General features: G+C 38.9%; 1 protein-coding gene across 1 annotated transcript in view; it reads left to right on the forward strand.

Moving 5' to 3' along the window:
- LOC137630044 (cilia- and flagella-associated protein 44-like) overlaps positions 1 to 25,169 on the forward strand; it is a 167,625-nt gene that overhangs the window by 131,803 nt on the left and 10,653 nt on the right. Inside the window, exons 25-34 of the mRNA XM_068361535.1 lie at positions 2,525 to 2,698; positions 3,368 to 3,655; positions 4,797 to 5,018; positions 5,576 to 5,756; positions 12,750 to 12,921; positions 19,823 to 19,961; positions 22,027 to 22,137; positions 22,323 to 22,465; positions 23,047 to 23,131; positions 23,315 to 23,461. Coding sequence (XP_068217636.1) covers positions 2,525 to 2,698; positions 3,368 to 3,655; positions 4,797 to 5,018; positions 5,576 to 5,756; positions 12,750 to 12,921; positions 19,823 to 19,961; positions 22,027 to 22,137; positions 22,323 to 22,465; positions 23,047 to 23,131; positions 23,315 to 23,461 — 1,662 coding nt within the window. The remainder of the gene's footprint in view (positions 1 to 2,524; positions 2,699 to 3,367; positions 3,656 to 4,796; positions 5,019 to 5,575; positions 5,757 to 12,749; positions 12,922 to 19,822; positions 19,962 to 22,026; positions 22,138 to 22,322; positions 22,466 to 23,046; positions 23,132 to 23,314; positions 23,462 to 25,169) is intronic.

Below are 25,169 nucleotides of genomic sequence, written 5' to 3' on the forward strand. Positions count from 1 at the left end.
GTATTTACAACAAGTTATCTCTTGTCCCTAATGCATAGGGAGATTGGAAGCCAATTCTGGTTATCACGATTATCAAAGGTTTGCCATGGAAATGCCCTCAAGTTTTGTGGGCAGTAAAGAAAGGAGATTGAATGTTTCCATTCAAAACCAAGAAAGAAAAAAGCTTTCTCAATATCAGAAAGGTAAAACCCTGAAGACCCTGTAGACTGTTGTAGAAGAAATAAGAGAAGTCTGAAGAAGATATTTTCTTGAGCTTTAAAATACAGAAATAATAGTATGTCATAGGAATAATGCCTGGCATGCTGTTAGTTATCCATTAACTTTAGGAATTTTGCATCTGTTATGAATGATAAAATCATTCTAACCGTTACAGTCATCATCAAGAGAAAAATAATTGAACTATATTGATGGATGGACTTTCTTTGCTTCTACTGAGATTTGTGTACTATGAAACATCTAGTAATGGGTTCAAGAATAATAAATAACTTTTAATATTCAACAACGTAGGTCATTGAGTAATGATATTAAGAAATACTACTTGAAAGGAAAATTAAAGATGTCTAAGTAACATGGATACAAAAAAAATGTGACATAAGTCATAAATTGATAATCTAAGTAATCAGAAGCCAAGAACAGTATTAACATGGAGCATTTATAATGCATCAGATAGATAATGTTTTGATAATAAACAAGGAAATTATTTTAATTGTGCCATGCAGACTTGCCTGTGGTTAAAGGCTTACAATAATACATACATACATATACCAAGGCACTTCCCCCAATTTTGGGGGGTAGCCGACATCAACAAATGAAACAAAACAAAAAGGGGACCTCTACTCTCTACGTTCCTTCATACTCTTTGAAGTTCTGTAGAGGTAACTACTTCTGGGTATATCATCGTAGCATCAGTGAATGAAAATATAAAGTGTATTAACTGTTGTAAATTTATTACAGTACTCTAGCCTTTGAAGAATATAATTTTCAACCTGAGAGTTGGCTGGGATGTATATTTTTATACCTCTGCTTAACCCATAGTGGGTTCTGATTAACAATATATTATCAGCATGTAACCACTGCAATAGCAGTAGTCCTTAAAGACTAAATATATTGCCCCAGAAAGCTTGTTTGTGGAAAACAAACTGCTTTTATGAACAAGTCACTTCTTAATCATGAAAGTCTCTAGATGTTCCATACCAACTCAGGTTTTACATAATGTTCTCAAATAAGGAAGTTTGAGACCATCTTTTGGTGCTTTAATTGTAAAAAAAGGGGACATTAATAATACCCTGTTAAATATGGATAAACTTACAAGAGTAACCTTTCTCTCGGCCCTTTTTTTTTTTTAGCTCATTTTAGAATAATTATGGAATTAGGAACAGATTATCTTCCATTATTAATATCAACAAGGGTACCATTGCGGCTGGTCTCCAAATGGGTATAATTTTGGTTGTCTGTAAGTTTTATACAAAGAGTATTACAGTCAATAGTAAAGTACATACATACATATACCAAGGCACTTCCCCCAATTTTGGGGGGTAGCCAACATCAAACAAAGAAACAAAAACAAAAAGGGGGACCTCTACTCTCTACGTTCCTCCCAGCCTAACAAGGGACTCAACCGAGTTCAGCTGGTACTGCTAGGGTGTCACAACCCACCCTCCCACATTATCCACCACAGATGAAGCTTCATAATGCTGAATCCCCTACTGCTGCTACCTCCGCGGTCATCTAAGGCATCAGAGGCAGCAGCAGGGCCTACCGGAAATAAAGTGCTCTGTATAAAACTTAACTACCTCTAACTTCTTGATGCACAGAAATATTCTTATTATTCAGGTATTATAAGATCATGTTTGACTTTTTCTCCACTTACCTGGAGATTTATCCCTTTAGGTGTAAATAGTTTATAGGTCTTACTGTGGTATTACATTTACTTCATGAATTTAAAATTGTCTTACCTTCATTTTGATTTTGTAGGGGAGAGGTTGTACTCACCAAGCTTTTAACATTTTTTAATTTGTTAAAAATAATTTATGTATATTTTCTTGAAGTAACTGTTTTGATAATATCTGTGACCTTTCCATACATATTAATTATCATGAATTTTGAGTAAATTTTTGTAATGTTTTACAAATCATACAGTTTCTTACTTTGTAATCACTACCGTTATATACGTAACAGTTGTGCCAGTCACTTATCACAGGCATTTTAGATTTAGAAATACCATAAAGAAATTGTCATTATGAATACATTGTTGCACTAAAGTTATTTGGGGTTTGTGAAATCAAGAGATAGTTTTATCGACGTACAGAATATTTTTTTTAATATCACCCACAGCTTCACACAAATTTGCTAATGAGTTACGATTACCAATCATTCATGGCCAGCTGCAATTTGGAAGAAATTCCTATTTTTAAAGGTAGTCTATTGATATGAAATCATTTTCATGTTCAGGACAAAGTATTTTTAATACTAACTTTACATATTCCTTTTCAACATCTACATTATTTCTTTCGTTATTTTCCAGGTAACTGATGAGCTGGTCAATGAATTCTATTGTGACCTCTTAGATCTAGACGGACCTCTTGAGACCTCAGGAAGACTTGGAGCAGATAACAGTACTCAAAGAGGAACAATTACAAGCAGAAGAACAAAGTCTTCACCAAGAATGCTAACTAATATAAAAAAAGACAACGAAGGGGTAAGGAGCTACAAAAGAATAGGTTAAATGATGATAGGTCTATATCTTATGTTTTCATTATACATTACATTATTTATGTAACACATTATAATTGTTGAAGATTTGTAAAAACACTTTTAATATTTTCAACATTAGAATTAGAAAACCCACTTTTGAAGTTATCCATTAAGTTCAATAATTCCAGACACATGAAAGTACCTTCTTACTATCTCGCTGTATCCTGGTCATATCTGTTCAAACAAATAGATTCCTTCTGATTATAATGGGTTCTATTTGACAAGAAATATAGCTGGCTACAGGAAAACCAAAAAAATACTTAAGATTAATTTAATTTAAGCATTTGTCGTAAGGCTGTGATTCAGCCTATGTGACATGTAATATTCACCAATTGTTAAGTAATATTTGTTCATATTTATAGGAAGGTTATTTCAAGAACATTGGCTTATGAATTATAATCATTCTCTTTTTTTATAGCTATATGAAACTGTATAAACAGTTTTCCAGTGCCTAATATTCACAAAAGATATCAGAAAAAGATCTGCAATTTTGATATTATAAAGGAATATTCATATCATATTCAAATTACTCAAAGGATAAGAAAGACATGTTCTATCCACACATTTCTCTATTATTATTTAGTGCTAAAATCCTTTGCTTTTTTTTTTTCAGACGGATGTACCCCCCTTGAGTCTTGCGGGATCACCGAGACCTGCCAAATCTAGCAAAACACCTCGGACGGGGACCACCTCCCGTTCTGTAACAACATCTCGGAGCGTCCGAACAGGGCGCACTGGTGCCACAACAACACGGACACCCAAAACTACATACAGTGGGAAAGGACGGAAAAGTGGAAGATACTCTCCTAATCCAACTCCAATGCCCCGTCCCCCTATGTCGTTGGATCAAGTGCAGCAAATTCAACGACGGAGGATCGGTTATCTGACAGAACTTAATCAGGCATGTTGACATATTGTATTTCTATTAAATATTACAATTTTTCGATAAGAATATCTTGCCATATTTCCTCTTTTCTTTCTCCTTCCTTGGGGTACAGCGATTATGACTTTATTTGCTGGATTTGATGTTAATGCAGGTAAGTTACCGTTCCGAGCAGTTTTTCTATTGATCCAAAGTTAGAAGTATATCCCCCATCCTCTTTATAAGAGGGAGGATGGCTATAATGCACACAGCCCATTTTTTTTTCAAATTGACAATACATTTTGGATATAGATTCCTCGATGATTGTCTGTCTGTCAACAGAAACCTAGCGTATCACATGAGAAGCTTTTCTCAGGTTGTTAGGAGGTGAATAGGAGCCAACACTCCCACACCTCTGTAGGTCTGAGTATTCTAACATCCTATGATTTTAAACAAGCCAGTTTGGATATAGGAACTTCTTCCCTCCTGAGGATTAGTCCTATTAAAGGACTATGGTTTGTATGATTAGGAAATATACAAATTACTTTAAAAAATTGTGATATTGTGAGTTTACAAGTTCATACCTATTATTTGGACGAGATACATTTTATAATCGGTTGCGGAAATGAATAAAAGCTGCAAATTAATTCTCACTGCATTTAGTTCCGGTAGGCCCTGCTGCTTCCTCCAGTGCCTTAGATGACCGCGGAGGTAGCAGCAGTAGGGGATTCAGCGTTATGAAGCTTCATCAGTGGTGAATAACGGGGGAGGGTGGGCTGTGGCACCCTAGCAGTACCAGCTGAACTCGGTTGAGTCCCTTGTCAGGGTGGGAGGAACTTAGAGAGGAGAGGTCCCCTTTTTTGTTTCATTTGTTTGATGTCAGCTACCCCCCAAAATTGGGAGAAGTGCCTTGGTATATGTATGTATGATTTAGGTATTGTATGTATACTATATATTCACATCTACATTTTTTATTTTTATATTTGTTTACTTTCTTTCATTAGAAATTGCTATTCTATTCACTCACAGCTAGTTTTTCAAGATCAAATTTTTTGCTCAGTTAATAAGAGAATAACAATAATAACAATAATAAAAAATAAGAAACTATTTCTCCAGGAAGTATGTCTTTGTTTTCTTGTAAAAAGAGAACTTTTATCATTGGCATTCTCTTTATTTGTAGGTTCCTGAAGCAGTCCGGGATGTTGCTAATGAGGCAGATAGGAAATTAGAGGACACAGCGCGCCTGGTAGTTAATGAACGTGGACGCCTGGCCTGGGCAGTGTTGCGGGCTGGACAGTTGGTCAAAACAGTGTCTGTGAGAGTACACTATAGGGACTCCGAAAAGAAGCTGAGAATGAGTTTAAGGGAAAGAATTAAGGAAAGACAAGTTATTAAGGAGAAGGTAAAGCATTGCGCAAATATGCATTTGAGAGTCTAAGATCACATTCAAAATTTTCATGTGATGATCAGTAATAGTAAATTTTCAGTTACCTTTTTCAATAACTGAAGTAAATGCTTCATCAACTTGGCTAACAATGGCATTTAGTGTATAGCAACTGTACCCGTAGATATAGGGGTCAGTAAAAGGGAATTAGCCATCTCTTGTGTTAACTATGCAAAATATTTCAAGAAAATCATGACGATGTGTCAGTCAGAAAGTAGGGATAATTTTCACTTTCCCCACTTTTTTATATCCAAATGATTATATCTTTTTATGTAACTTAAGCATTCTTAGTGCCATAATACAATACTGTGCATGCTTCCTAGACAATCTTGTGGAACCTTATATCATTGAATTTTAGCTTAAGTATTTAGCTAATAGAAACGCCTCCATGAAAAGTATTCTCATTTTGAAGGAGTGTACATTATAATTAATAATAATGATAATTTTTTTTATTACTTACAAGAATTAAGGGAAGATATTGGCCATAAGTGTTATTTTTAATGCATGATCTTCAGGTGTTGGCATTAAGGAAGAGAATACAAGACTATGACAACGAATTAGATTGTCTGGTAGAACTGGAAGGGGAAATCGAGAGAGCTTTCAACCACTTAGTCACAGATAATGCCCAGTTCGAAGTACAACTTACTCGATATTTTGAATCTCGTACCACACCAGGTCTCGCCCACAGACAGTCAGGTATGTTATATAAGAGCAAGAGGACAAGTACCTTTATATTTAGTTTTATTCCCATCTTTATTCTTTCCATAGCTCTTTGAGTAGTATCTAGCTTATGTTCTAAGGCTTTTATAAGGCTCCAAGTTTTTTATATCTATGTTAAAACTGGTAGGACCATCTGATTAAATAGTTTTCTTTTTTGAGGAGGTGGCATTTTATTTTTCATAATCTTATTTTGTTCACCAAAAGCTATCCATGCCATGCTTATCCTTCTTTTAATTTTGGTCTTGTGTCCTGGGGAAATGCATACTGTCTGTCCTAAGTACGTTTATTCATTAACAATCTTTAGAGGTTCATCCTTAACATTTATTTGTTGTCTGCATTTTCATCAAAAATTATCTGTTTTATTCATATTCATTTTCAATTCTATATATATATATATATATATATATATATATATATATATATATATATATATATATATATATATACACACTACAGTATATACATTTTTCAATATTAAACTTAGCCGGTGATTATATAAGCTGCAACTCTGTTGCTCGACAGAAAACTCTACGTTCAAAATACGCCAGCGATCGCTATGCAGGTAGGGGGTGTACATCAACAGCGCCATCTGTCGAGCAGGTACTCAGTACTCAATGTAAACACAGAACCAATTTTCTCTCTGTCGGGCTACCGGCAAGACCTACTAATACGCTGTTACTAACTGGATTTGTTTTCACAACTATTTGGTGAAGTACACTATTCTAGTTTTGAGCTTTCGCTATGCAGGTGTTTTATCTTCATCTCAAAACTTGAACTCGTTTTGGATAGATTTAATTATGGTGACAAAGAGAGTATGGACTCTCTTTCACTTTTAAATGGCCGACCCTTCCCTTAGACGGAAGTGTGTTTAGGTTTTTAGTAATTTTGCTTAACACGTTATAGATCTATATATTTTATATCTCTCCGCCTTTATTAGGCCTCTTCGATTAACTTTCCATTTATTATAAACATATAAATGATAATTTTTATGTTTTGTTTATATGCGACCTTTCCTGATAGTAGGCGGTCCTAACTTGGAACCGAAGTTAATCAACGTTGAGCCCGTTATATCGTATTTAGCCTTTAAAGAATTTAAAACTTTTTAAATTTAATGTTTTATGAAAGAATTTCTTTGATAGTCTTCGTACTGTTTTCAAAGATGAACTAACGTTTAGTTTTTTAGACTACGCAGTTGTTGACGTTCAGGACGTTCAACATGCGCTCTATCGTTACGATAGAGAGAGAGTGTATCACGGTTTCACTTTGCAGTAAGAGTAAATCGATTCTGACGTTTTGTTCATTCTTTCTTAGCTTTAATGTTTTAAATTCTAAATTAAAGGAGCTTTTTATTTGGAAAACATTTCAGTTTTTTTTTTTCCTTTAGTCAAATAACATGTTTTTTTGACGATATATTATTGGGCTCTTCTCTTAGGTGCGAAATCAAGAGAGAAAGAGAGAGAGAGATAGAGACGGAGGGAGAGAGAGGAGAGAAAACGTTCCGTTCAAGCGGGTAACGTTGTTCTCGTGTTACTCTCGTCCCTAGTCGCTGTACGGGGAAGAAGGTAAAACGTTTCTAGGGTTTTATTCTTGTCCCCAGGCTATGTGCGGTGAGAGATTGTAAACGTAGTTTATTTGAACTAGTGTTTAGTCTCTTTCCCAGCCACTGAATTTTTTATCTTTATATATGTTTTCTGTTTTTTGCTAGTATTAATGAGCTGCATTATACGACTGATTTCGCAATTACTACCTTTTAATGAAGGGTAGAATTGCGTGTTTCAGGTAGAAATCAGTAAAAGTTTCGATTTCAGTGAAATAAGTGCAAAACAGAAAATCGAAGTGATAAAGTGATATGCGCAAAGTGTTACAGTGTTGCGTCCGAGGGTTCGTCTGTTCGTGCCTGTCGTTCACCTAGTCCGGGACCTCTTGCAAGCTCCCAAGCCCAGGGGAGAAGTAATGTCGAACGACTTATGGGTTCGAGAGGCCTTGATCAACGAACATACGTTTCCCTCCGTGGTTTCGGGCGTATCTACCCAAGATCGCCCCACCCACACAAAGATGAGAGAGCCCATTTATTTCTCGTCTGCGGAAGAGGTTTCTCGTAAGAAACCATGGACCAAGGTCTCGCGGCTTATTAAGCGCAAGTCGGTCCCTTCCGCGCAAGTCCAACGGCCCAGTTGTAGCCACTGGGTCAGTTCGGACTCGCTGCAGTCTTCCGACGACTGCTCACCTCCTAAGAGAGGCAAAGCGGTACCGCATCAGGCAGTCACACCGTCTGTTGCCGGACCTGCTCCTGTAGACCCTAAGTGGTCTTTGCTGCAGACCATGCAGTCTCAGTTAACGTCATTGATGCGGGACTTTCGTGCGGAGAAGGTTGACACTGCACCAACCTCTAGCCTACAACCAACCACGGTTGTGCGTCCTGTGGACGCTGAGGCGACCTTCTGCCGCACTCCAGCTGAGAGAGTCCCGCCACCCATGCGTTCCAGTGTACCCTGCCAGCCGCATGTTGACGTTCAGTAACGCACGGAACCTTCCGTTGACGTTCGCGAGGTACAACAACAGTCTAAGTTGTTTTGTTTTGACGCGGTGCGTCAACCTCCGCATTCTAGAGTTGTTTTGACTGCTCAGTCTAGACAGTCAAAGCAGTCTCGAGTGGACACTGTATGTCCTCACGCATCTGTTGTGGTTGACAGTTCAGTTGTTGACAGTTCACAGACTGTCAAGCAGTTACATGACGTTGCCTTCTGGTCTGCTACTAATGCACCAGTGAGAGACTCACTGAGGTAACATAGCTTTTATCGGACAAGGTTCCTGTAGATGAGGAAGTTGCTGTTCTCCCTCCTACTGATATTCCCTTGAGGACTCTGTCATTTGGAGAGGAGCCTTAAGCTGCTTAGCCTCCTATGGACTTTAATTAAATCATGATGATTTTTTAAGGATCTTCGTCCGGATCTTGTAACTGCTGCTCCTCGTTCGCCTAAACGTCAGAACTTACACTAGGCCTAGCTACTTCGAAGCCGTTGTTTTTAAGCTAGTGCTCTCTCGCTCTCCTAGAGAGCGTTACGTTGGCTAGGCGACTGGTTTTTGCACCAGGAGGAGTTTTAGGGATACAGCCTTTGATTTCCCTTCTTTTAAACTGGCTTATAGAGCGAGAGTCTGATAGGACACGAGAGAAGTTCTCGGCTTGGGAGTTCATGCCTCTGCCCAGATAGACTTCTCAATTCTGGTAGACTCGCCCTGGCGCCTAGCCAGGAGACGCTCCAAGTTGTTTACAGGTCAACTTCTCAACCTTTGTCGAGCCTTTGAAGTTTTGCTGTACTATTATGTCACACATAACAAGGCTTTCAGGGATGGTAAATGGTTCCGCCTCAGTCGCTAACCCCGTCTGTTGCCACACCTGCTCCCGTAGACCCTAAATGGGCTTTGCTGCAAGACATGCAGTCCCAGCTTGCGTCCTTGATAGAGGACTTAAATGCGGAGAAGAACCTTCTGGCCAACAACCTTCCAACCGGTTGGTTGTGCGGCCTGTTGACGCTGAGGTAACCTACTCGCGTCTGCCAGTTGAGGTGGTTCCTCCTTCTGGCCAACAACCTTCCAACCGGTCGGTTGTGCGCCCTGTTGACGCTGAGGTAACCTACTCGCGTCTGCCAGTTGAGGTGGTTCCTCCACCGATGTGACCCAGTGTGGGTCGCCAGTCGCACGTTGACGTTAAGCGACGCTCGGAGGTGGTTGTTGACGTTCAGGACGTTCAACAACCAGCAGAGGTGACTTGTTGTGACGCAGTGCGTCAACCTCGGCAACCCGGTAGGGTGTTGACTGCACAACCCAGACAGTCTAGATAGTTTCGGGTTGACGCTGTACTTCCTCGCGCACCCATGGTTGTTGACAGTTCACAGACTGTGCAGCAGTTCCATGATATTGCGTCCGGCTCCGTCACGCATCCACCAGTGCGACCGGATTCAGCGAGTCAGACGTTGCCCACTCCGTTGCCGTTTCCTCATCAGTTTCGGATGATGAACCCTCTGATGAGGACGTTGCTGAACAAGACGATCAACCCCCAGCCCTGCTATCCATCCAGAAGATGCTGAAGAAGGAACGCTGCCCAGTCAGGCTGTGGATGAGTCTGGTAGGGACACTGTCATCCGTGGATCAATTTGTGTCACTAGGAAGACTACACCTCCGTCCTCTTCTATACCATCTAGCTTTTCACTGGAAAAAGGACAAGACGCTAGAAGCGGTCTCGATCCCGGTTTCCGGAAAGATAAAGTCTTGTCTGACTTGGTGGAAGGACTATATCAACCTTAGAGAGGGTCTTCCCCTGACTGTTCAGACTCCCAACCACGTTCTCTTCTCGGACGCATCGGACGTAGGCTGGGGTGCGACATTAGACGGTCGGGAATGCTCGGGATTATGGAACTCGAGTCAAAGGACAATGCATTTCAACTGCAAGGAGCTACTGGCAGTACGTCTGACCTGGAAAAGCTTCAGGTCTCTCCTTCAAGGCAAAGTGGTGGAGGTGAACTCGGACAACACCACGGCTTTGGCGTACATCTCCAAGCAAGGAGGAACCTACTCTCTGACATTGTACGAGATCGCAAGGGACCTCCTCACCTGGTCAAAAGGTCTAGACATATCACTAGTAACGAGGTTCATCCAAGGCAACTTGAATGTCATGGCAGATTGTCTCAGTCGGAAGGGACAAATAATTCCAACAGAATGGACCCTCCACAAGGATGTATGCAAGAGACTTTGGGCCACCTGGGGCCAGCCAACCATAGATCTCTTCGCAACCTCGATGACCAAGAGGCTCCCAATATTTTGCTCACCAATCCCGGACCCAGCAGCAGTTCATATAGATGCCTTTCTACTAGATTGGTCACATCTAGATCTATATGCATTCCCTCCGTTCAAGATTGTCAACAAGGTACTGCAGAAATTCGCCTCTCACGAAGGGACAAGGTTGACGCTAGTTGCTTCCCTCTGGCCCGCGAGAGAATGGTTCACCGAGGTACTTCGATGGCTAGTAGACGTTCCCAGAACACTTCCCCTAAGGGTGGACCTTCTACGTCAGCCACGCGTAAAGAAGGTACACCAAGGCCTCCACGCTCTTCGTCTGACTGCCTTCAGACTATCGAAAGACTCTCGAGAGCTAGAGGCTTTTCGAAGGAGGCAGCCAGAGCGATTACTAGAGCAAGGAGAACATCCACCCTTAGAGTCTACCAATCGAAGTGGGAAATCTTCCGAAACTGGTGCAAGTCAGTATCCGTATCCTCGACCAGTACCTCTGTAACTCAAATAGCTGACTTCCTCTTATATCTGAGGAAAGAACGATCTCTTTCAGCTCCCACTATCAAGGGTTACAGAAACATATTGGCATCAGTCTTCCATCACAGAGGCTTAGATCTTTCCAACAATAAAGATCTACAGGACCTCCTTAAGTCTTTTGAGACCACGAAGGAGCGTCGTTTGGTTACACCTGGTTGGAATTTAGACGTGGTACTAAGATTCCTTATGTCAGACAGGTTCGAACCGCTACAATCAGCCTCCCTGAAAGATCTCACCTTAAAGACTTTTCCTGGTATGCTTAGCCACAGCTAAAAGAGTCAGTGAGATTCATGCCTTCAGCAAGAACATCGGATTCTCATCCGAAACGGCTACATGTTCTACAACTTGGTTTTCTAGCCAAACACGAGCTGCCTTCTCGGCCTTGGCCAATATCGTTCGATATTCCAAACTTATCGTATGGTTGGAAATGAACTAGAAAGAGTCTTATGTCCTGTAAGAGCTCTTAAGTTCTATTTAAAACGAACTAAACCTTTACGAGGCCCGTCTGAAGCTTTATGGTGTTCAGTTAAGAAACCATCTTTGCCTATGTCAAAGAATGCTTTATCCTATTTTATCAGACTGTTAATACGAGAAGCTCATTCCCATCTGAATGAGGAAGACCAAGCTTTGCTGAAGGTAAGGACACACGAAGTTAGAGCTGTCGCAACTTCCGTGGCCTTTAAACAAATAGATCTCTGCAAAGTATAATCGACGCAACCTATTGGAAAAGCAAGTCAGTGTTCGCGTCTTTTTATCTTAAGAATGTCCAGTCTCTTTACGAGAACTGCTACACTCTGGGACCATTCGTAGCAACGAGTGCAGTAGTGGGTGAGGGCTCAACCACTACAATTCCCTAATTCCATAACCTTTTTAATCTTTCTCTTGAAATGTTTTATTATTGTTTTTGGGTTGTCCGGAAGGCTAAGAAGCCTTTCGCATCCTACTTGATTTGGCGGGTGGTCAAAGTCATTTCTTGAGAAGCGCCTAGATTAGAGGTTTTGATGAGGTCCTGTTGTATGGGTTGCAACCCTTGATACTTCAGATCCTAGGGGTCGCTCAGCATCCTAAGAGGATCGCGAGGCTCCGTAAGGAAGACGTACTTAAAAAGGCAGAGTAATTGTTCAAGTCGACTTCCTTACCAGGTACTTATTTATTTTATGTTTGTTATTTTGAATAACTGCTAAAATGAAATACAAAATACTTAGCTCATAATAATGTAAACAAGTAATGCTGGTCTCTACCCACCCCCCTGGGTGTGAATCAGCTTATATAATCACCGGCTAAGTTTAATATTGAAAAATGTTATAAATTTTTGAATATACTTACCCGGTGATTATATATTAAAGGACCCTCCCTTCCTCCCCAATAGAGACCCAGTGGACCGAGGAGAAAATTGGTTCTGTGTTTACATTGAGTACTGAGTACCTGCTCGACAGATGGCGCTGTTGATGTACACCCCCTACCTGCATAGCGATCGCTGGCGTATTTTGAACGTAGAGTTTTCTGTCGAGCAACAGAGTTGCAGCTTATATAATCACCGGGTAAGTATATTCAAAAATTTATTTTATTAATAAAAATAACATATTTCCTCTTTATTCTATGTGAGTAAATTTCCCACATTTTTTTATTGAAAAATTCTCCCAGTTTCAAGTAGCAGTGAAGGGGGTGATAGTGACGGCAACGATGAAGGTGAGGACAGCGGAGACAATGATTCTGGACTGGGTACTGATGAAGCAAGGATGGATGAGAATGGTCCTAGACCTCCAGGATGTGATCCAGCTGTCTTTTCACTTGTGACTCTGTTGAGAGATCTCAGGTACAGTGTGTCATAATGTCTTGTCAAGCTAAATAGGTAACATTAGAAATGATAAATTCTCATTGAATTCCTCCACTGATTCACCGTTTTCTAAGAGTTCTTTATTTTTGTAATGCTTAAGAAATCGGTAGTTAAGCATTTGCCCCACCATCAATTGGCATTCCTACAAAATTGCATATTAGCAGTAGATCTATGAACTCCAAATAGAAACTAGTTGCCCCACAAGAAGTGTGGAAGGAACAAGTTCAAAAGCAATGCTCCCAACTCATTTGTTCTATAGAAACTACAATTATTTACATAGATAATATGCAAGTGAAATTTATATGTATAGCAGCAGAAAAAAAATTAACTATATGATAAGTCATAGCTGTTGTTTTTTACAGTGATACTTAAGTTTGAATATTGTAATTAGAAACTTCTCAAAGCAGGTGAGGTGGAAGCATCACTGTGACAGGAGCTCACAACAACTGAATTTTAGTCATTTCCACCCAATAGGAAAAGCTTGATGCTTTTGGTGCTTTATAATTAGTAGTGATTGGTGTGTGCCATTCTCCTAAATTATTGGAAATATAATTATATGGTATCAAAACATCTAGTCATATATAAAAATTGTTTTAACACTTTAACCATTCACAGAAAGTAGGTTATATTTCTTGTATTGTCTGAAAAGGCTTACCCTTTCCCTTTTGAGATTTGATCATTCAAGTAGAAAAGTTTAGTAGACAGAATATTTTGGATGTCAGCCTCAGAAAATTTGAAAACCACAGTTCATATTTATTTTGATATTATTTTGATTGTAATAATTATAGTAATAGTAAAACCTTTCTTATAATATGCTTATTTTTTTAAAGTTTTTCATTTGTTAGCACAGACAGTACAAAGCTTATTTAAATAAAAGTCTTTTGTTCTGGCACTTTATACAAATTTTACGCTCTTTGTGTAGGAATATTATTTCAGTGATAGCTGAAACCATCAGTTAAAGCTTTTAGCAAAAGGGGTAGCGAGAGTAGACCAACCACCCTGCTCGCACCAGCACTAGTAAACAACCGTCACTTTTTTATTTCGGCTCAGTAGTGTTAAGAAGTAGTGTTGCTCTCCTGTCAAAACCTTTTAACCAAGTTAACGATCAAAAAAAATTCCTCTTTTTTTTCTTTATAAGGTTACTCAGACCTCCCTTAGGTGTGGACTATGTCACTTCCAATGGTAGCCACCACTGGGGGATATCTCTTCCGTTTCCACTTGCAGCAACCCATACCTTCCTTTGAGTTTTTTGGTCTCCCCGCTAAAGAAGGGTTTCTAAGAGTGTTACAGTTTACTGCAGCACTCTTTGCTTCTGCTCACCTTCGGTCCTGAAGCTCCAGCGTAGGAACGAGAGCATTGGCAGACTGGTTCCCTTCGGGGTTTCGAGTCGGGGGAGATCCCTTTTGGGGGAACCCAGAAACTAGCTTCGGCTACTTTTCACTGGCAGCTCTCGATGCTGACCTTCAGCTTGAACACAGCTTATCAACGGGAAGCAGAGAACGCTGCCCGGAGGTCAGACTCCAGGTGTTGAGCAACTTTACCTTTTGAGGGAGAGTTGTCCTGCCACAATTGCAAAGTGACAGTTCTTTACTATTATTGGTGTGAGCGGAGTGGTTGGTCTACCCCTGATACCCCTCTCGGCTAACTAGCGGAGGGTAGGTACACCTCACAAAAGCTTCAATGGCTAGTTTCAGCTATTGCTAAAATAATATTCCTACATAAAGAGCGCAAGGTTTGTATAGTTAGGAAAAATATAAATTTATCATACTTCCTTTATCTAAATTTTCCTTCCTTTACAAAATTGAATCTTGTTTATATCTGCTTAGGCTACCTTCATTAAGTATTTATTAATTTCTATGCAGATACAAACTTCCGAGTCATTTATCTAGATTACTCCTAGTCTCATTTTCTCTACGACCAGACAAAGAAAATTGGTTTGATTGCATCATAATTAGTTGCTAAGCAACCACTGCACGAGCGCCATAGAACGCCCTCACATGACGCTTCCCCACAACACTCCTGGTCGTGAAGTTAAGAAGACGTAACTCAACTTCCTCTCTGTGATCAGACATCCGCACTCGCCCTCGTCTCACCCATATAGTGCCTAGTGCTTGTGTCTTTAATATTCAATGTCACTTTTGTATCTATCAATATTTGTGAGTTACAAGTGTGTGCAATATGACTTAGTGAGTCGAAGTATATGTGGTACATGCATGAGTTGGGTAGAAGTTGATCCGCACTTGGTTTGGCCTTCTTGCCTAGGTAAAAAATGTTTATTGGAATCACTGAGTGAGTACTGTCGGGAGTAGCTGTCCTCCCACTTGGAGAGATATCGTTCTTGCCACAAGAAATGATCTTAGAGAGATCGTTCTCCTTCTTTGTCTTCTATCAGTAGTAGCAAGAAAAGCTATCCCCCAACCAGATCCTTCGTGTCAGGAACCCATTGAGGTACAAGTCATGGATGACGACTGCCACCTTAATTTTGTCAATGTTTTATCACCCAGAGTTGATAATATACAATATGAGCTTAACCGGTTCTTGCAGCGGATCCTCTGGCTATGGCCACTGCGATTCCGCTCCCTGACCCTGATCTTATAGCAGCACCATCAGTCCCTAATTACCCTGTTATGCTTAGATCTCCCTCACCCCCTACGAGTGTATTGAGTGGCGGTCTTTCTATGTCAGATTATACAGATAAGATCTTTCTGCTCTTGGAAGTATCTCCAATCAGAGCTGTGAAAGCATCTTTGCACTCCTGTTGGTACGTTAGAGTAGAGCCTGCCATTTCCCCCCATACCAAAGCAGCCTTATTGAAAGACCCTTCTTACCAATCTCCAGCTCGTATTAACGAGCATGTCCTGCCTTGTTGCCCAGGGGGCCTTGGCAGAGATCTCCTCTAAAGAGCTCAGAGGATGTGTCACATGACATATTATCCCTTTATTACGAGGGTAGCTGGACTGCTTTGGCTGTGTCCACACCCCAAGACTTGACAATGCCAAGTTGCTCTAAACATGAATGTCCTTCCAAGCCTAATAATGCTGTGAAGTCAAGTACTGTATAACAAACTCTGCTTTAATCCCCAGAGTTTTAGCTATTGACAATCCAGTCAGACAGAGTGTTCAGAATAACAAGTCTGTATGCGCCACTGTCTCTAAGTATGATAATGTAACTCTGTGCACCGCTATCCCAATGCGTGTTGCAACTCCTCTGCATCTTGGGCAGGCCAACAAATCCAAACGGGGTATCACTCCCAAGCATCATGATGTCATGAAATACGCCAGTATCTTGGCGCAGGAGAGTATTTATTCCTCCACAACATAACAATGCCAATGCACAACATGTTCCTACCAGAACCTCTCAAACTAGTTGACGATCAATGCACCCCAGAGGGTGTGGTATATCAGCACTTTTTTATTTTAAGTTCCCAGAGTTTTATAAACTTCTGGCCAGGACTCATAATAACAGAGCCTTAACTTTTTTTTAATAGCAAATGTATGTATTACGATAATCGCAAAACTATTAATTTTCATGATCAGCCACACACTAGCTCTGAGCCTAATGTTCATAAAGCTTCAAAGGTTGCACATTCTATGAAACATCACCTTGATTCAGATAATTCTTACCAAATACAGTTGATGGATAAGGGGCAAGGAATATTTGCCCCCCCTCCCCCCCCCTTCCAACGAGTCAACCCCCCCATCTGTCTCAGATGAGATTACTTTTGTATGACGTTGCGGATGAGGTGTCCTATTTGGCAGTATACTGAGAACTCTCTCTCATCTTGTAAATCAAGTTATGAGAAAGACTTCAACTTTTCTGCCTTGTATTCCATTGCTAGAGGCAAATGCTCTTATAACAGGATTGAACTGGACACCACCTGCTCCTTCTCCGTCTTCTGTTTCTGTCACAGTATTAATGACGCAAGGGAAAGGAATGACACCCAAGGAAGAATTAAGAATTAAGTGACTGTTAAAATGGAACAACCAGACTAAGACATCATTATCATTAATGACTCTGGAGAACCTCGATGTGTGCACAACCACCAGCTCTGCTGATGTAATCCCCCTCAAGGTCCCAATGTCAGGCTCGGAAGCCTCACATTTTATTAACATTATGAGCCTCATCCATCATTTAGCTGGATTGGATGAGCTCCTTGATGTGGAAACTGATAATAGATGGTGCACCTTCGAGTCAGTTTTCCCTCGGTCTCAAAGACCCAAATACAGGTTCGATGTGGCACTTTTGAATCAGACTAAAGATACGTTAGACTCGCTTAATACACAAGTCTCAGCATCTAAAAATTCACTTGAGGCCAGTAGGTCCTTAAAGCTACCACCTTTACATGTGTCACGCAAGAGACATTTTTACGTACACTCATGTGCATATCAGAAACCACTCCCTATTGACACTGATGTTGCTAATCTGGTGCCATCAATACATACATACATATACCAAAGGCACTTCCCCCAATTTTGGGGGGTAGCCGACATCAACAAGAAACAAAAACAAAAAAGGGGACCTCTACTCTCTACGTTCCTCCAGCCTAACCAGGGACTCAGCCGAGTTCAGCTGGTACTGCTAGGGTGCCACAGCCCAACCTCCCACATTTCCACCACAGATGAAGCTTCATACTGCTGAGTCCCCTACTGCTGCTACCTCCGCGGTCATCTAAGGCACCGGAGGAAGCAGCAGGGCCTACCGGAACTGCGTCACAATCGCTCGCCATTCATTCCTATTTCTAGCACGCTCTCTTGCCTCTCTCACATCTATCCTCCTATCACCCAGAGCTTTCTTCACACCATCCATCCACCCAAACCTTGGCCTTCCTCTTGTACTTCTCCCATCAACTCTTGCATTCATCACCTTCTTTAGCAGACAGCCATTTTCCATTCTCTCAACATGGCCAAACCACCTCAACACATTCATATTCATGCCATCAATACCAGTAGATAAACTGTCCAACCTGCCCTCCTTTGTTTCTGGTCCCAAAATGGCAAACATGGAGGTAGAAGCTACGTCTGCAATCAATCCAAGCCTGCTCGTAGCTAGACCACTAGTCTGAAGCAGTCTCCCACTTTGCGGTAACATTAAACTTAAGAAAAGAGCATGCCCTTAAATAATTTGAGGAATTATCCATATCTGAGACCAAAGCTTTAGAATTCCTTTTACATCTGATTGTTTACTTATGGGGTAATTGCGTTCTAAAGAGGTGCGACGCTGTCTTAGCCGAATGCCCTAGACCAGTGGTTCCCAACGATTTTGCACTCGCGACCCCTTGCCTAAAAATTTGAAACACACGCAACCCCTTACTATAACCAGCTTGATTTTCATTTAATTTTTTTTTGTTGAGGAGAGAGAAAGAAGTTGTATGTTTGAAAAAATAATTCAATAATTCTGTAATTATCTATTGGTAAACAAAATCACAGCATTGGTCAAACATTTATTCACGAGAAAGAGGGTAATAATCCTTGCAATGTTAGAAACTTTTTAATATTGCAAGGAATAATGGCCTCTTTTTGTGAATTAAATTTTGATCAATGCTGTGATTTAGTTTGCCAATAAATAATTACAGAATTATTACATATTACTTTAGGTTTGTTAGCTGTGGAAAACTGTATGTTGATATTATTCCAAGAATAATTATCCTCTTTTTGGGAGTTGAGATTTGATCAATGCTGTGATTTAGTTTGCTAATATATAACTACAAAAGTATTGAATGTTTTTTTAAAGATACAATTTCTTTCCTTCTTAAAAAAGAAAAAAAAATGGGAATCAAGCTGGTGATAGTAGGGATACATAGCCTTCCACAGAAAAAAAAAATCACTCGTTACCGTGTAATCATTTAGGCCTATTGGCAAACTAAATCATATTATTGGTCAAATCGAGTTTACAAAAAAGAGCATAATCATTCTTGCAATATTATCAATATCCATAGATTTCCACAGCTTTCAAACCCACCTAGTAGGATGCCTGGTATTCCATTTGAGCATCAAGCCTTAACAGAGACTTCCTCCCACCTTAGAACAATTTGTATTTTTCCTAGCTATATAAACCTGTGTCATTTATCAAAGATCCCGCCTCGACCGCCCCACAACTCTTTGACCAGGAGAGTTTGAGGAAGAATCATGGGACATGCGCAGTGATTCCTTATTGCTTAGCAGTATAATGCAGTCAAGCTAATGTTCTTTGATTTTTGGGTTGTAGAGAAAATTAAACTATTAGTACATACATACATATACCAAAGGCACTTCCCCCAATTTTGGGGGGTAGCCGACATCAACAAATGAAACAAAACAAGAAAGGGGACCTCTACTCTCTACGTTCCTCCAGCCTAACCAGGGACTCAACCGAGTTCAGCTGGTACTGCTAGGGTGCCACAGCCCAGCCTCCCACATTATCCACCACAGATGAAGCTTCATGATGCTGAATCCCCTACTGCTGCTACCTCCGCGGTCATCTAAGGCACCGGAGGAAGCAGCAGGGCCTACCGGAACTGCGTCACAATCGCTCGCCATTCATTCCTATTTTTAGCACGCTCTCTTGCCTCTCTCACATCTATCCTCCTATCACCCAGAGCTTTCTTCACACCATCTATCCACCCAAACCTTGGCCTTCCTCTTGTACTTCTCCCATCAACTCTTGCATTCATCACCTTCTTTAGCAGACAGCCATTTCCCATTCTCTCAACATGGCCAAACCACCTCAACACATTCATATCCACTCTAGCCGCTAACAGGAGTAACCCATATAAATGACTCTTGTTTGTATAGCTAGGGAAAATACAAATTGTTTCTAGAATTTGCAGTATTTCTTAACTTATCTACTTTAGAATATATATGACCTAATAATCAACCATAATATTTACAATATGATCAACAAGGTGGCGAGTGGCAGGTGCTGTCGAAAAGAGTCGCCGTGAGAGGACGGGAGAAGAAAGACGTCATGCGGCCGTTCTCCGTCGTCTTGTACGAGCTACACACCTCACTCACTCTGCCCTGTCTTCATTAACTACATTACAAGTACTGTACAGTGAAATGTTTATTATAATGAGTTCAACCTTCTATTTCTAGATGCAAGTTAACCCTTTTACCCCCAGGCTATTTGGAAATTTCCAACCCTTAACCCCCATGGGGTTATTTTGTTTCAAGCACATTTTGCAGTATATTTTTTTTAAATTGCTCTAACAGCCTTAATTTTAGTCATAGAGAGGTCAGGTTGGTCTCATTCTCTTGGAAAATGCCTGAAGTTTCTCAAAAAATTATCAAAAATATGCAAAAAAAAAAAAATTTAAATAGCATTTTTTGCAAGGACGTACCGGTACGTCCATGGGGTTAAAGGGATGAGTTTTGTGAAACGTACCAGTACGTCCTTTGGGGGTAAAAGGGTTAATATTGTTTTGATGAAGATGGGGAGATTTTGTTATGATGAATTATCATGATAAATTTTAAATAATTCATTGAGCTTAAAGAAAGAGAATCTAATAAGCTGCACTTTTCAGGAACAGATTTTTTACAACTAATAATTTTTTATGTATGAAAGAATCTGATAACTAAATGTATTTTCAGAAGAGAAAGATCATTATCTCTTAGTTTCTCAGTGTATTACTATAAATATTATGGTCGCAACACAGGTTTCACACTAAAACAGGGAAGAAGTGAGTGCTCATTTTAAGAATGTGTATAGGACTAAAAGGCTTAAACCCTTGGACATAATAAAACATTATTTATATTTCAACAACTTTTATCATTCTAACTATAATTATTTTATATGTAAATGATTAATTACCTGTCTGTATTCCTTCCGTGCATGCTAATTGAGTTAACGTCAAGCTTACAATAGAAGCATACATGTATAGGAATATTGTAAAAGTAATATGACCATACCCACTTCAGATGGGTTGCCTTGAGAAAGAGAAAGAAACATTTAAGAAAGAGCATGAAATAGCAATTAAGATTGTAAATAATGAAGTAAAATAATCATAGGAGCTTTTGTGAAGGTGAAATGGGAAAGAGGTGAAATTGATATTATGAGGTACATAGAGGCCAGGTATTTAGAATAAGGGATAAAGATTGTATTTATGCACTTAGAATAGCTCTATGAACATGATAATTCAGTTACATATGCCTATAGTGGAACAGAGGCAGAATAGCACATAATTTAGTCTATGAACATGATAATTCAGTTACATATGCCTATAGTGGAGCAGAGTCACATAGATTTCTTTATCAAGAGGAAAGACAGAAGCAGTGTCGTAAATTGTCAGCTAATTCATGGTGAAGTGCGTTTCAAATAATATAGTTTACTTCTGATGGATATTAAAATGAGAATTAGATAACCCAAGAAGAGGTTGAAGAGATCAAGAAATAGAATAGGTGATGTTAAAGTAAATCAGGTCGATTAATAGAAAAGGTATGCAGAAAAAAAATAAAGTACGAATAGGTTCAAGAGAAGAGTCTACTGTACTTTCATACTTAGCAGCAATGAAATTTTTATGTCATACTTCTTAGTTCTATTTTCTTTCATATCAGTGACTGCTAAACATTTATATGGTCTTCCTGTCAGTGGTATGGTTACCAACTCGCCATGATTTTCAATGTCTTAAATCATTTGACTTAATTATTATTCTTTTTGTCTTCCCTTAGCTCTATTATTTTTTTTATGCATGATCATACTATTCTGCATAAGATTATTTATCAACATCACCATATAAGTATAAGGTCTGTTTTATGTCAATATAAGTACATTTTGAATAATAGCAATAATGATAATAATATAATTACAGTATCATATATCATTATATTATAAAACAAAGAATCTTTAATACATATACTGCACTTGATTTCAAATGGTACACTGAGATCAAGTAATTTCTCATTACTTTAGAGACAGGTAACCAATGCCCATTTATTTCTGACTTTCATGCAAGAAATATTTCATGGCCATTGACTCTCTAACCATGACCAATATTAACCAAAATTAATAATGCATATACAGTAGATAAGGGTATTACAATGATCCCTCACTTCAATACTGTACTAAAATATTGTTAAGGGAACTTGTAATGTTAGTCTTTTTTGTTCAAAGAATAACCGTGAGAAAGAGCTGGGAGCAATTCCATCTGTTGTTTGGTTGCGGAAAAGTCAGACCAGTGGCGACTTGGATACAGTAACCATCTTACCTTATCCTAATACCCAGGTAAATTAAACTTACAATATTTACATAGTAAATGTATTTCTCTAATATTGCTCAGAAAATCAAACTAAATGATTGATAAAAATGTAAACACAGGTAGTGGGAGACTATCCAAGTTTATAAATATGACATACAGTATTTTTATAGTATCTTACTGTACAATCTAATAAAATTATATATTTTGCCAGCCTGACAGTTTAGCAGCAGTACAATGGCCACAGGAAGGTAAATGTGCATTAGCTGATCTACTTACTAAAGATCACTTGCAGCAATTAGAGCAGCAGTTAGCCAAAGCCAAAAAAGCTCAAGAGTTAGCGATTCGCAAGCACAGGTTTGTTTTACTATTAACATTTTTATTAATGTTATAGCATATGAACCAATTGGAATAAGCTTCATAAGGTTTTGGGAGTTGGAAAGTGAGTGTTGATATACCATAACATTTTATATTGTTAACTAACCGACTTTAATGCTCATCATCAGTTCCTGAACTCAATATCAGAAACAAATCAAACTGGCAGACACTTGCATGGTATTCATAATGTTTTTTTGTCTGGAGGCTAAGTTTATAAAAAAACTACCCATGATATACAGTAATAAAAAAAAAAACTTTCTTCTCAATAGACGCATATCTCTAGAAAGTATTGAAACCTTAAACGTTAATTGTAAAAAGTGATATTGTGAAGTTCCAGAATCTCTTTCAATTTTTAGTCTCTATGTTTTGTTGGTTTGACAGACTTTCTCCTCCAGAGTCTTGGGTGTTATTGTGTCTTTTGGGTTTTCATCCTCTAGATTTTTTAACAATTACTGCAAAGGTTATTCAAGTGAATAGTTTCAGGCTGATATATTTCACCATTAACTTTAGATTTTGTTTGAAATAATATCTAACTGCTTCTAAGAATTTTATCTAAACAGGGAGAGTCGCACTGAACGAAGATCTCTTAACCAACAAATAAATGAGCTCCGGCAAGAACTTGCATCATTAGAACAAACTTACCAAGTAAGATTTTCATTTTACTATAGAATAGCTAAAGTCATTTATATTTTTGACACTTGGTGTGTGAGAAATACTAAACCAATACAAGATATGAGAGCAAAATAAAACCTGGAATATAATATCTAGAATTAGATTTATCTTACTAACAGTTTTTGTAATTTATTTAATATCTTTTTTTAACTTAAGGTGACAAGAGCTTGTAAACTTGGAGTGGGAGCGCATGCTGATCTAGAGGAGGTGAAGGCCAAACTAGAGACAGAGCTTGACCTGCGATGGCCTGGCAAGGTTGCTAGTCAAATGACTAGGCATGAAAACAACATTAATCAACTCCAGGTGAACAAATTTTTTATTTTGAATGGTATAAAATTATGAGGGATTATCAAAATGGTAAGTTTAATGTTCATTTCATATATGCCAGTAAAAGTTTTCTAGTACCAATTATAATATCTATCCCTATAAACAATTTGAAATGCAACAACAGATATACATATGATCAAAAGGCTTGCATAAAATCAGGTACTATTCAAGGGCAGTCAGCTATGAAAAGAATCTTAGGATTATCTCTATGAACCTCCTTTGATGTTAGTCTAGCTTCTTCTCCAGAAGCCCAGTTTAATCAACCTTTACCTGTAAAATTTTAAAATTTTCCCATTCTCCTCCCTTTGAGAAACACATGCACTCAGTAAAGAAATGAGCATTCTAGTTGTAAGTGGTAATCGACATTCCATTCTCTGTCTCCCTCAGATTGTTAAGTAGCTAGCTAATGGCTAGACCTATTTCAGGTTGTTGGCTAATTACTGCACATCAAGGTGTCTTCCCCCGGTATTCAAAGCAGTTACTACATGGAGCATTCACAGGAAGTTTTTTGGGAAGTTCATTCCACATTATTTTGCTCTATCACACTGGCGATACTGTGCTTTAAATTATGTTGGGAAAAGAAAGTTTCCATTATAGAATCTTTCCTGTGGTAATATGTTGTGATTTCTTCCGAGCAAATTGACAGTCCGAAATGCTAAAGGGAACTTGCTGTTAGTTCAGTGGGAAACCCAGGGAAGACTAGGGCACTTGATTATAGTGGAGATGGTGATGATAATGGCAAGGCTCCACCTTTAGACAATTCAGATAATCAGCCAACTTTTGATAGTAACTGAGCTTTATGACCTCTTGACGTTGTTAGCTTTCTTTGTGAAAGTTCAGTCCAGTGAATCCTCTGTTAAGTGACACTCTGGTCCTACCTAACCTTACCTAACTCCCTTAGTTAGAACTAGTGTTCGAAGTGTTTCTTTCATTGAGTGTTCTGAAAGTTTGCTATGCATTACAGATATGAAATCCTCTTGGAGAACCTCATATTTTTTAGATACTTAGGAAACTTTTGTTTCTAAATCCTTGCATGCCACAACGTTATTCGCTCTATAAGACAACTGGATAGTGAGGCAATAGACAGAGTCGGTAATCTGCATTGTTATATCCTTTCATTCGCCAAAGTAAGCGCTTTTAGATTATATAGTGTTACATAGGTTGATGATGTGGCATATCATATATCCCCTAAACCTTGTTGGGGTGAACAAAGTTTTAGGTAAACACAATCATTAGCATCGTGTTTCATTTAGTAATGTGTTCCATTAACTCATCACAAATTATTGAACGAAGTAAATGTAGCCGCTAGCACATATTATTGATATTTTCTATCTCTTATACATTTATGTTATATATTTCATATGTATGTATCGGATAGGTTTATATAGAAAATATCTATGTGGGTATGCACAGTATCTCTGCATTTATTCCAGTTGAAAATAAACTGGGAAATTAGGTTTCATTATAGATCATAGATGCTCTTAAATTTTTGTTTAATTGAATCTTATAAATATTTTATTATGGGTGATGTACCAGCTTATAGCTAAGCCACTAGCTCATTACAGGGTTACTTTAGTTTGGTAAATTTTAACACAAGTTCTTATATCAGTCTTAAGAGTCTGATTATAAATATTTGAATATTATAGTGTATTATGTATTCACTGAAAAATAGTCAAATTAAGGA

Source organism: Palaemon carinicauda, chromosome 38 (assembly GCF_036898095.1).
Source record: "Palaemon carinicauda isolate YSFRI2023 chromosome 38, ASM3689809v2, whole genome shotgun sequence".
In the NCBI taxonomy this organism is placed as follows: Eukaryota; Metazoa; Arthropoda; class Malacostraca; order Decapoda; family Palaemonidae; genus Palaemon; species Palaemon carinicauda.